Source organism: Pelodiscus sinensis, chromosome 11, assembly GCF_052426305.1.
Source record: "Pelodiscus sinensis isolate ZL-2025 chromosome 11, ASM5242630v1, whole genome shotgun sequence".
In the NCBI taxonomy this organism is placed as follows: Eukaryota; Metazoa; Chordata; order Testudines; family Trionychidae; genus Pelodiscus; species Pelodiscus sinensis.
The window spans coordinates 8,033,186-8,045,373 of record NC_143062.1 but is presented as its reverse complement, the minus strand read 5'-3'; the positions used below and the strand labels follow the sequence as shown (position 1 = coordinate 8,045,373).

General features: G+C 62.5%; 1 protein-coding gene across 2 annotated transcripts in view; it reads right to left on the bottom strand.

The window, feature by feature from the left end:
* DNAH1 (dynein axonemal heavy chain 1) overlaps nucleotides 1-12,188 on the bottom strand; it is a 125,386-nt gene that overhangs the window by 562 nt on the left and 112,636 nt on the right. Inside the window, exons 67-78 of one of the 2 annotated variants that reach the window (XM_075939494.2) lie at nucleotides 10,476-10,672; nucleotides 10,064-10,208; nucleotides 9,009-9,167; nucleotides 8,197-8,328; nucleotides 6,805-6,975; nucleotides 6,158-6,337; nucleotides 4,050-4,226; nucleotides 3,547-3,717; nucleotides 2,495-2,625; nucleotides 1,788-1,932; nucleotides 887-1,093; nucleotides 198-432 (exon numbers count right to left, since the gene is read on the bottom strand). In XM_075939494.2, the coding sequence (XP_075795609.2) occupies nucleotides 198-432; nucleotides 887-1,093; nucleotides 1,788-1,932; nucleotides 2,495-2,625; nucleotides 3,547-3,717; nucleotides 4,050-4,226; nucleotides 6,158-6,337; nucleotides 6,805-6,975; nucleotides 8,197-8,328; nucleotides 9,009-9,167; nucleotides 10,064-10,208; nucleotides 10,476-10,672 (2,050 nt within the window). The remainder of the gene's footprint in view (nucleotides 1-197; nucleotides 433-886; nucleotides 1,094-1,787; nucleotides 1,933-2,494; nucleotides 2,626-3,546; nucleotides 3,718-4,049; nucleotides 4,227-6,157; nucleotides 6,338-6,804; nucleotides 6,976-8,196; nucleotides 8,329-9,008; nucleotides 9,168-10,063; nucleotides 10,209-10,475; nucleotides 10,673-12,188) is intronic. The other variant, XM_089781040.1, reaches the window with a different exon arrangement.

Genomic DNA, 12,188 nt, shown 5'->3' with positions numbered 1-12,188 from the left:
GCCCTGCATCTCCTGGCACGTGGTACCTACAGCCGCGCGGCCCTTGCTCTGCAGCCAGGCACCCTGGCAGCTTGCTCCGTGCACCAGAGCCTGGGCCCCGCCGCAACCGGGGCTGGTGCTCCCAGCCAAGCTGCACTGTGGAGTGGGCAGGGCAGGGTCTGCGAGGGCAGGCCCCTCCTCCCCCCTCTGCCCCCTACCTGCTCGCGTGAGGGTCTTGTAGATGGGGCAGAGGTAGAAGCCTGAGGCCGGAGCCTTGCGGTTGGGAACGGGCAAGAGCCAGAGCACCGCCATCTCCGTGTAGAGCTCCTTGGGGCGCGACTCCGCCAGCTGGAAGGCCACGGGGTCCCAGCGCGCCCCTTCCACAAACAAGCCGTGGATGTAGCAGCCCTGGGCCGGCCGCTGGGTCAGCTCGCTCACCGCCTCCCTCATCACCTGCCGGCCCGAGGGATAGAATGGCTCCAGTGGCTCCCTGCTGAGCAGCACCGCGCCCACCCCCTGCCTGAGTGTCCGGGCCTGCTGGCCAGGGGCTGGAAACGCTATGAGGTGCTGCGCTGACTGCCCAGCGGGAGCCCGGTGCGGGGTGGTGGCCGCAGTGCCTGGAAGCTGGGGCAGGCAGCAGCTCTTAGCCCAGGACCTGTGGGGATGGGGGTGTAAATGCCACCCGGGGACCCTGCTGGCAGCAGACAGAGGCTGTGGGGCCTGGCGCAGACGTTTTGGAGGTGGGTTTGGGCCCAGGGGCGTCTCCACCAAGGCAGGGGGAGGGACAAGACTCCGTCCTCCAGCAGCCTCAGTCACTTGCATGCAGTGGTTGCTGCTGGGCAGGCAGGGGGTGGGTGCCGGGTTGGGGGGGGGGGGCGAAGGCCGGTCCACAGCCGGGGTCACTGACCTTGAAGTCGAAGGTGATGGTGTCAATAGAGATGACGGACTTGCGGGCGAAGTTCTGCAGCGTGCCCGTCAGGAAGGCCTGGGGGAAGAAGAAGCCGCTGATCCAGAACACGGGGGGGATGCCCTTGCTGATCCAGCGCTGCAGGAAGTCGATGCGCTGCAGCAGGTCGTTCACCCAGGAGGCCAAGGGCTTCAGGGAGGGGTACGCCTGGGGGGGGGTACGACACACGGGCGTCAGGGAGGGGTATGCTTGGGGTGGCGGCACATAAGGATGCTAGAGAGGGGTGCCCCAGGGGGACATTAGGGTGTTGGGGATGGGTAGGTTGGGGGGGCTTGATTGGGGGAACGGACAGACAAGGGCCTGGGTGGGGGGGGACATGGACTTCAGGGAGGGCTGCCCTGGGGGAGATGACAAGGTGGTGGGCATGGGGACACCGGAGGGAGCGGGACAAAGGCCTTAGGGAGGAATTCACCAAGGGGGGACACACATGGGCCTGACGTGTGCTGCCTTGAAGCCCCATGCTAGGCAAGTCACTGGCGCTGGGCTGCCATTCCAGGTGCTGCAGAGGCCGGGTTCCTGGTGGGCTGGGGAGCTGGCTGCTTTGTGGGCAGAGCAGAGTGGTTACAGGGGATCAGCCGCCATCGTCTAAGCCGGCCCAAGGGGGCTGCCTGGCTTGCAAAGGGGGCGGGGCCTGGGGGGGGTCACAGGCCACTGGTGAGGAGCTGTTCTGCTGCTGCCTTTCAGCCTGTACCAATCAACCTGCCCAATGGGGCCGGTCTAGTGTCCTTGCCCCGGGCCCTGCTGTCAAGTCCTGAGCCGCGTCCCCCAGGCAGGCCCGCGCGGGCGGCGTTGTGGCCCGGCCCGGCCCCCTGACACCCCCGGCGGGCAGGCGGCCGCGCACCTTGGCGTTCCAGAGCTCGGGAACAATGTTGTTGAACAGGCTGTTGGCCATGAGCTCCAGCTGGGACGACATCACCACCAGGCCCTTGAGCGCTTTCAGCAAATCCTGCAGCGTCTGGGCAATGACTTGCAGCAGCCGGTTGTATCTGAGCAGCAAAGGGCAAGAGGGGCTGGGCAGGGAACAGCCGCCCAAGGGCCTGGTGTGCGAACACTGGCCAAGGGCGTCCCGCGTGACCCGCCCTGGGCAAACACAGGCCCCTCTGCCCGCCCGTCGCCCACCTGCGGCCCAGCCCCTTTCAAAGAGGCTGGAAATGTCTCTGGGCAGGCTGGCAGCATGAGCCGGCGCAGGACCCTGCAGCGAGTCTCGCCCACCCACAGACCCGCCTGCCCACGCCGCTCATGTCCTGGGACCTGCCGGGTGCACGGCCCTGACGCGCCTGGCGTCCCTGTACTGAGAAGACGCTCGCTCCCTGCGGCACAGGTGGGATGTTAAGGCTCTGGCCCTACCTGAACCTAATCAACCCAGGAATGGCCAGGCCCACCACGTGGCGCAAGAGGCCCAGCTGAAAAGGCGCTGAGGTTCTGCTGCTGGCCCCTCGCGGGGCTGCTCTGCTCATCCAGGTCCCTTCCCGGCGGGGGCTGACGCTCCCTTTGGGGAGAGGCGGGGGGCCTGCAGGCAGGAAGCCGGGCTGTGAGGCGGAGCTCTACCTGATCACCTCCTGCGCCAGCACCGTGTTCATGGACTCCTCGTACAGCACCGGGTATTTCAGCATCACCTCCTGCAGGTTAATGGGCACGGGGACCTTCGCCAGGATGTCCTTCGACGTCTCCTCCACCAGCTGGAACGCAGACGGCGCACGGCGTGAGAAGCTGCTCGTGGGGAGGCAGCACTAGGGAGGGGCTGGAGCCAGGCGCCTTTCCGGCCCGAGATCTCACAGGGTTAGCTGTCACCGCGGGTTGCTCCTCGAGGGGAAGCACAGGAAAGGCCTGGCCCTGACCCTCTAGTGCTCATCCTAGAGAGGACTCCTCGAGGAGCTCTCCGGGCAGGCCCAGGGAACAGGCTGCCAGGAGCCAGCTGCGGTACAAGGGGTGGGGCAGGATCTGTCATTGGACCAGCTGCGTTCAGGCTCCACCGCGCTCTGGGCTTGCGTCCCCATCTCCATGCTGCTGCTCTCTCCTCCGCCAGCAGGGGACAGTCTTGTTGCCACTCACTAGCTTCCCTCCAAATCAGCTGCTGCAGGGCTGCCCGGATTCCAGCCAGATCATCTCCCAAGGCGGGTGCTGGGGAGGAACGTGGACCCCCCCCCTCCAGAGAGAGCTGCTTTCCCTCCACGCACACGCTGCCTGCATGATGCTGCAGCAGGAGACGCCTCCTCCACCTCCATGGGCGGGGCAGGCAGGCATTCGCTCGGCAACGTGCCCTTAGTGGAGGAACACGTCCCCGGCCAGGACGCAGAGGCTGAGGTCCCTGCACAAACTGCCAGGTGGCTTTCAGTGAGCGTGTCTGCCTGGGGTCTCTAGGGCACAGCATCCCCCCCTTAGCCAGGAGAGGGCTGGCTACCGCACTACTGCTAGCTCCAGGAGCCGCCGATCTCCCCTCCCCGGGCTGACTGGCCCCACCCCGCTCGCCTTCCCAAATCCGGCCTGGCGCAGCGGGAGGGGACGCGGCTGGAGGAGCCAGAGCAGGGCAGGCGTTGCCTTCCACTCTCCCCCAGAGCAGCGTGTGCCGCACGGGGCATGTGGCACGCCCAGCCATGCACCTCCTCCCGGCCTTGGCCGCCGGACGTGGACGTCTTTGGCTGCAGCTGAACGATGGCCCCGAGCAGCATGAAGGTCTCGTTCTGCGCAAAGGTGATGTTGGCGTTGTCGTGCAAGCCGAAGATCTCCGGGATGTCATTGAGCGGCAGGCTCTTGATGTACTGGATGTAGCCCTAGGGGGAGATCAGCAGTTAGGCGGGGGACCCGCCCAGCTCTGGTCTGAGGGGGACTGGCCCAGCCGACACGTTCTGCTTGAGAGCCTTTGGGTGTCCACGGCACCAACCAGACAGCCGCTGCCTCCCAGACCCAACCACCTGTGTTGAGGCTCTTGCTGTTAGCTGCAGGTACGGCGTCTGATAAACGGCCTCTATTGCCCTGTACAGTCTGCTGCTGAATTGGGACCACATCACCTCCCTACTGAGGACGGCCCCCGGTTTGGAGTCTCCAGGCTCGAGCTTGCACTCAGTTCTGTGTCTGAGGCTCGGAGAACGCGTGGAGGACTTACGTTAAGATCATAGGTGGTGTTGATCTGTTTGTAGATCCCAGACTCAGAATAAGCAAAATCCTCAGTTAGAACTTCCGGCTTGTAGAAATCTTCTAATATGTTCATGATGCAGCGCCTGTCCCAGTCATCTGTCACCCGGCCTCCGTAATTGATCTCCCCAGCCGTGTACTTCAGAACCTGGAAAGGAGAGGGGAGCAGCAGCGTTACCTCAGAAGCAGCGTCCTACCCCAAAGCGCAGGGACGTGAACTGGAGTCTCAGTGAGAGAGCAAGTGCAGGATGCGTTGGGCACCCCGATGGGGAAGTCTGTCTCTGCATGGTCGGTTATAAACAGCGCCCTGCAAATGCTCAGGGATCTGCCTCACATCCCCCGGGCCCTGCACACGCACATGTGGGTGCCAACATTTGCTGCTCATTTTTGTGGATGCCGATACAAAATGGCTGCATCTAGACTGGCAAGTTTTTCCGTAAAAGCAGCTGCTTTTGTGGAAAAACTTGCCAGCTGTCTACACTGGCCGCTTGAATTTCTGCAAGAACACTGACTTCCTACTGTCCGAAATCAGTGCTTCTTGTGGAAATACTATGCTGCTCCCGTTCGGGCAAAAGCAAATGCTTTTGTGCAAGAGGGCCAGTGTAGACACCGCAGTATTGTTTTGCGCAAAAAAGACACGAAAATGGTGATTGGGGCTTTCTTGCGCAAAACTGCGTCTAGATTGGCACGGACGCTTTTCCGCAAAATTGCTTTTACGGAAAAGCGTCCGTGCCGATCTAGACGCTCTTTTCCGCAAATGCTTTTAACGGAAAAACTTTTCCGTTAAAAGCTTTTGCGGAAAATCATGCCAGTCTAGACATAGCCCATGTGTATCTGGAACCCTGCAAATGTGCAGAAATGGGGTGTGTGGACGTGGGGTCGGCGTGCCTGGCGGTGTCAAGCTGCAGCTCATTTCTGCTCAGGGCTCTCATTATAAAACTTCTAGTCAACAGTCCGAGGGACATTCCTGCTGGGAACAAGTTCCACGGGCAGAGCGCCAGACTTCGGCCTGCGAGATCAATACAGATACAGTTCCTGGACTGTGGGGGGCCTGATGGCGACCATCAGGGCCCACCAGAAGCCCAGGGGCAGGAGGGGGAGGGCAAAGAATGGGTGGGTGGAGGCCGGGGAGGGGGAGGGGGAGTGGGCGTGTTGGCCACTCAGGTGCTGCAGGGCAGATCCGGGCTTGTATGTCTGCTGCACCTGGATTGGTGGGAGCCGGCGAACACCTCCGCTCAGCATGGGAATGGGTAACGTGAAAGGGTGATGCTTACCGGGCCCCAGGCTTTCCACGGGTGGAGGGCTGCTCCAGCCCCACCAGACCCAGCGCGGGGCCCACGGCCGGCAGCCACCCCAGCCCCAGTGCAGGGCTGGAAGCACAGTGGGCTGGGAGCTTCCCACCCGGGATCCCACCTGGTCGGTCAGACGGTAGCTTAACCTAACACTGACCAGGTGACCTGATCAGTCGGGTTCCACAGGCCACTTTCCACAGCCGTCCCAGGGACTGAAACTGACGCGTGGCCCCTCTGGCTGCTGACCTGCCACTGCTCTAACCACCATGTAGGGCAGGCTGCCTCTGGGCCCCTCCAGCTCGTTACCACGCTCCCGTGGGCATTCCTCACACCCACTGCCTCCTTGGTGAAGGCAGGGCTGGGGGAGGCAAATCCCCGCCCCACCTCCAGTCCCGCCCCTTCTGCGGAGGCCCCACCCCTTTCCCGCCCTCCCACGGGAAGGTGGGGCAGCGTGCCTCACACGTGCTCCCCCCTTCCAACCACAGGGAGGAGAGCAGGCAGGCACACGCTCTCCCCAGCCCAAGGAGGGGTGCTGCCCAGCCCAGCCTGGCCTCTCCAGGCCCAGAGCACCAGGGGAGAGGACGATGTGCCACCCGACCCAGCCCAGCCCCTCCAGCACCAGGAAGGCGGGTGCTGGGCGCAGCAACGCTCTGCCCCCAATACGCCGACAGCAGGCATCCCGTGGGCAGAGCAAGGGTGGGGCCAGGCAGCGGTCCCACGCCTTACCCACGGGACACCCACGCCAGTGCCCATCCCGAGGCATGGCAGACGAGCCCTCCACACCGACCTTGTACGGGATGTCCGCATATTCGTCCAGGAACATCTTCAGCTGGCTGATGCAGATGCGGAGGTCTCCATCCGTGAACTCATAGGGGATATTGAACCCCAGCGGCCCGAACTTCCTCCGCTCCAGCGCGTTCCCGTGGAACAGGCAAAGCGACAGCAGCAGGGACTTAAACTCGGAGACCTACAGGGCCCGGGGCAGAGCAGCGAGAGTTGCTCGACCAGCGGGTGGTTCTGTCGAGCTCTCTCGGGTCTGCCCCACACACATCAGCAGCTAGAGGGCCCGACCCGCTGATTGCCGCAGGGTTGGAATGGTGGCTCTGGCTGCCCCATTTGGGGAAGGCCTGGGCGTATAATCCTAGGTAAGGCACCGAGGGTGAATGTTAACGTCCCAGTGTGAGCTGGGCCGGCTGCGACGTTGCCAATTGGCGGCCACGGCGGCACGCCTGTCTACGAGAAATAAACCCCAGTTCCCGCTGCCTGGGGCCTGCAACGGAGCCCACCAGCCCAGGCCGCTTGGCAGGGCCTGGCCGAAGAGCACGCCGCCAGGGAGGCCCCGCGCACCTTTGGCACAGGGCCCGTGCGCTCGCTGGCGGTCCGAGGGGGAATGGGCGGTCACAGCAGCCAGTGGGGGGAGGGCGCAGGGCTCACCTTGGAGCAGGAGTTCAGGAAGTCGTCACTCAGGCTCATGTAGGACTTGAGCAGGTTGGCCTTGACCCCGCGCGGGGGCTCGATGGTCATCTTGGAGCCGTTCTGAAGGATGGACACTGGGAACTGGTTACTGGGCAGGCTGGTGAGCCACAGGCGAAAGTCGCGGTGCACCTAGGCAGTCCAGGGACAGCGAGTGCTGGGGTTACATGTGAGACACCCACTTGCTACGGACATGTCCTGCAACCCTCCCTCGCTGGAGGCAGAGCGCTTCCCAGCTCAGAGGCACAAACCTCTCCCGAGGGACCCCCCAGATCTGTGCTCAGACCCACGGGAAACTCGCTCCGCTTGCCTGCCCAGCCCCAGGAAAGGTTTTTCTGCGGCCGGGCAGAGCCAGCCCGGTTAGATACCAAGCTGTGCGGCACACCGTTGGCTCCCCCAGCGTCCATCAGAGGCAACAGTCTGCCCGCCGGATGTTAAAAAGGGCCTCATTAATGAAGCACCCCTCAGCTGGATACGCTGTATTGCTGTCACGTGGGGGGCACCGCGCGGTGACCATTCGGGGGTAGCTGGTGGAAGCGGTGCAGTTTTTCTGTAGCACGCGCGAGGAGGTTGAGGGCAAAGAGCAGAAGCACCCGGATACAGTCCGACAGCAAAGCTGATGCGCCAGTGGGAGGCAGCTGCATCTGCCTCTTGATGGCTTCCCAAACAAGCACCGCTGCTGTGAATCCGTGACAGCCAGCCCCAACCTGCTGAAGAGCCAGGCTGTCGCGAATCAAGCAGCCCCCGGTCAGTCTCACTCGCGAGAGCTGCAGGCCAACCCAGCTGTGGCTGTTTCAGACAGCAGCCGCCGGCTCCCTGGCTCGTACGGCACTGGGCTAAGAGGCATCTCTGGGGTGGGTACGAGCTGCTTGCTGAGACAACTGGGTCTCCCTGCGTGCCCCAAGCGCGCGGCCTGACAGATGCACTGGCAGGTCTGTGGCTGGACACGGGCCCCGTGCTCGTGTGCTCCTTGCAGGGTGTAAGCGGCTCCCCGCCCGTCGCTGTCGGAGAGTGGCCAGGCCCGCCCGTCACTCTCGCTGCGGGCCGGTAACACCTCTCATTCCCCACGAGCTGGGTGGAACCCAGAAGCTACATTCTCGCCCCGGGCGGGGTATGGCTGAAGGGGGGAGACGGGTCCTAGCACGAAGCAATGAGCGCCAGGGCGCCGGAGCCATGTTCCGTCAGCGGGTGGGCGGAGGAGGAGCACCGAGGTGCCCTCCAAGCTGTGTGCTGTTAAGGGGGGCAGCAGGAGGAGTGCCCGTGGGAGAGGTGAGCCACACGCTCCCAAGCAGGCCACTCCCCTGCCCCGGGGGGTGCGGAGGAGGCTGGGTAACGCCGTGGGGGCGGGGTCACCTTGTCAGGGTTGATGCTCTCGATGAGTCTCTCCAGTGACGGCATCCAGCTGGGGGCGAGGTGGCAGTTCTGGAAGAAGACCCACTTCCCGCGCTCCATGGAGCTTCGCATCATCGCCTCGGCGCGGGGACCCTAGGGGAGGGCGCCGAGATGAGCCGCGGCTGTCAGTGGCCGTGGCCCAGGCTCAGGGCGGGGGTAGAGCTACAGCGGCGGGGCTCGACTAGCGTGAGGGCCGCCCGTCTGGCCAGCTCCGAGGGTTGTCCTGGCACAGCCCCAGCCAGGGCGGTAAGGGGCTCGCTCCTGGGAGGAGCGGGCACAGCGTGGGGCGTGCGTAACGCGCTGACCGGTGGGGTACACGGGCACTGGCCCCCTTCCTCCCCACCACCCCACCACGCCGCGCGTCCGCCAGCTGGCTTGTTAGCCTCACGCACGGGACACCCGTGCTCCAAGGCCCTCAGACCAGGTAGCTACTTGGCCTCGCAACGGCGGCTCTGACGCCTGCACCTGCCAAAGGGGAACGGTTCACCCGAACCGGCGCCTCGGCAAAGCCCCGGCTCACCACACGAGGGCAGTGGCGTCCGTGCCAGGAGTGAGTTTTGCTCCCAAAAGAGGCTCATTGGGAGAAAGGGCCGGCGGCCCCGCCAAGCCGTGGAAGGATGCAAGGGGGCGTCCCTGCTGAACGATCCCTCCCGCCACGGCCAAAGGGGCCTCTCCAGACGGGTAGGTTAGAGCCTGGCTTCCCGGGCGCTACACGAGTAACCCCTTGGGCACGGAGTGACACAGTGCTCGCCCCGAGCCTGCCAGTGGCTCACCTGACCCTGGCCCAGAGAAATAGCCGACAGCTTCTTGGAGAACTTCATTTCTTCAGCAAATTTGTAGAGATCGGCGGCTGGGTCCGTCCCAGGGGAGAGCACGAATATCAGCGGGGTGGTGGAGGCGGACTCCCTGAACACCGCAGTGAGGTCTGACGTCTGAAAGACAGGAAGGGGCTGTCAGGCGGCCTGTGTGGGGTGGCCTGCCCAGAGAGTGGTCTCCCACCTTTTTGTAGTGAAGGGAAACCCAGGATCTGCCCTGCCCTGAGGCCCCGCCCCTTCCCCACTGGGACTCAGGAGGCCTCGATTCCATGCCTGGCTCTGCCACTGGCCTGTTGACCTTGGCCAAGTCACTTCACTGCTCCGTGCCTCAGTTTACGCAGCTGCAAAAGGGAGATAATGCCACTGCCCTGCCTTACAAAGGGCTCGGAGAGCTACTCATGGGAAGTGCCTGAGAGACCGTGGGGATTGTGGTTCCTACTGTCCTGTCTGTTCTGCAGTAACGCAGTGTGTGCCTCAGTTTCCCTGGCTGGCGATGGTAATGTTGGGTGTGGCTCTCACTGAGGGGGAGGCTGCCCCATCTTAGCAAGTGCACAGTGGCTCAGGCTCTCTTGTAACCTGAGCCTGGGTGGGTTCATCTGAACAAAGGAGGGGCGGGGCTGCCTGCAGGGCTGGGACCAGTTGCTGGGTGCCTGAGGATGCAGGGAGGGGGGCAGGGTGCTGGCTCCGGGTCCCCTCTCCCCAAATGGGATGGTCCTGGCTGCTCCTGGTTCCTGTAACAAGACATCGCTGTGTCCCTGGGAACCAGTGCCCCTTCTGTTCTACCTGCCGGGAGTCCCATCTGGCTGTGGCCGGGGATGCGGGGCCAGGTGACTCCCCCGCACTCCATGACAATGCTGTACACGAGCGAGGTATTAGAGTGGTTGCAGAGCATCCATTTACAGCCACATCAGCCTCCCCCCGCCCGGCCGGGGCGATCCCAGGCCCTGTGCTGCCGGTGAGCGTCACCCCGTCTCTTCGCTCCAGGCATGCCCCGGACGAGCCCGGCCGGTTACCTGGGGCTCGATGAAGCGCTGGTCCAGATTCAGGGCCACAAAGTCCTGCATGGCGTTGGTGACCTTATCTCCTCGCAGGCAGCGGAGGGGCAGCAGCTTCTGGAAGGAGTCCAGCTGGCTGTCCCACTTGCCAGGCAGCGGCTCTCTGCAAGACAATCACATGCTGACTGTACGTTACCCTCTGGGGACGGAAGGGGCTTAAACCAGACGCCGAATACACCAGGCCACGGAGAACGGCTCTCCTAACCCCACCCACGTCAGCCCTGGGATCTGAGCTCACTGTGCGCCAGGCCTGGGTTCTGCCTCATTCTTGCTCCAGGCCACGTGGCTGCATCGCTGCGGGAGCATGTCTCTGCTGCCCACCCCGCAGCCAACCGAACTCGGACCCACAGCTGCGGGGGGGCGGACTCACCGGTGCGGCTCGGCACTGTCAAAAATTGCGCGGAACCCCTCGACGTTGTCCACAAAGTCGTCTGCAAAGCTGGAGAAATTCCTCAGGTTGGTTAAGGCCAAGATGTCCCCCCAGGCTCTCTCATACAGCCACTCGGGAGCCGGGTTCTCGCGCATCGTTTTCACGGTCCCTCCAGACAGGAGGTAACGCCACTCATCCTGCGGGGCACACAGCACGCGTCTACCGCCAGCCTGCTCGGCCTCGAAGGTCGCGCTCCGTGGGGCAGGCCCTTGCCAGAGCCTGCAGCGTGAATAACCCTTCTTTCTTTCTAAGAAACCGTCCGTTTTAGACCAGAAAGGGCCGGCTGGCAGCATGGTATTTTGGGCAAGAGCCAAACTAATCTTGATCTGGTAATGTGGCTGGCTCTTTGGGGTCAGGAGAACATTTTGAAGAGTGTTTCAATCACTTCTCACTGCTCTGGACCCATGTGCTAAGTGGGAGCAGGAGAACTGGAAAGCAATGAAGGGGCCTGTGTGATTTCTTGTTTAGCTTCTCGAGGACCAGTGTGGGGAAGCGTGAGCACAATTTGTGACGGGTCGGGGAGTTTCACTTCAGTGTCAACTGCCAGCGTGCGGAATATCTGCGCCCTGACCTGTGAGGCACGCCAGGTTCCAGTAAGAGACTGTCTACTCGGGTCTGTCGTGCTGTCCACTCTGTCGCAGGTCAGATCGTGAGATTTCTGCCACAGCACTGCCAATGCACCCTAGGCCTTACCTCTCTAGGGGTTGAGAAGTCTAGATTTCCTACAGCCCCGTAACAGGGTCAGCTGATCGGCCTGCTACAGAGTCTAGCTTTATGAGCAGAGGAGTAGTTTTGGGATTTGATTGCAGCGCGAGGGGTCCAGCATTAGGTTCACCCAGGCCTGGTCTATCCTCCCGTGGGCTGTGACCTAAGTTACGCAGCTTCAGCTATGTTATTCACGTAGCTGAGGTCGACGTGCTTAGGTCTGCTTACTGCGGAGTCTTCGCCACAGTCAGGCTGTGTCGGCACGGGGAAGGGTTGGCCACAAAAGGCAGCATTGTGGGAAGGCAGAGCTGATCTCTGTGCTTCTTGGGATTCTCTCCAAGTTCTCCCATTGCCTCCTCAGCTGCTGGGAGCAGCATCCTGAGTAGCTCTGTGAGCTCTCTGTACTGAGGAATGTGCAAGCAGCACGGCGTCTTTCTAGCCCTCCCCTTGCGGCAGCCCTCCCCCTGCCTGTGTTCCTAGTAGGGCAGAACAGGAACATTCCAGCGATTTGCTCTTGTTGTTTGTTCCCCAAAGGGAGCAGCTCACTCAGCTGTCAGATACTTCCTGGAGATTTGAAAGGGGAGGGATGCAGCCTGCAGGGCAGCGGAGATCACAAAACACTGAGCAGAACCATCAGGACAGGCTTTGTGGGATCCTGGCAGAAGCCAGTTCTCTCGACAAAACAAACAGCAGAGTCCACGCTGGCTTTTTGTCGACAATAAAGGGAGGGGAAAAGACAAAAGGCTCTTGCGGGGCTGGAAGCTTTTTGTCACCAAAATTGGGTGTTTTTCCCAACAAAATTTTCATTGCAGTGTGTACACTCTCAGTTTTGTCACCAAGAGGCAGTTTTTGGTGGCAAAACATGCCAGCGTAGACAAGGCCTGAGTTGACAGCTGACACGCTCTCCTCGACTCTGCCCATTTTTCTCTGCCCATTTTGGTGGAGTAC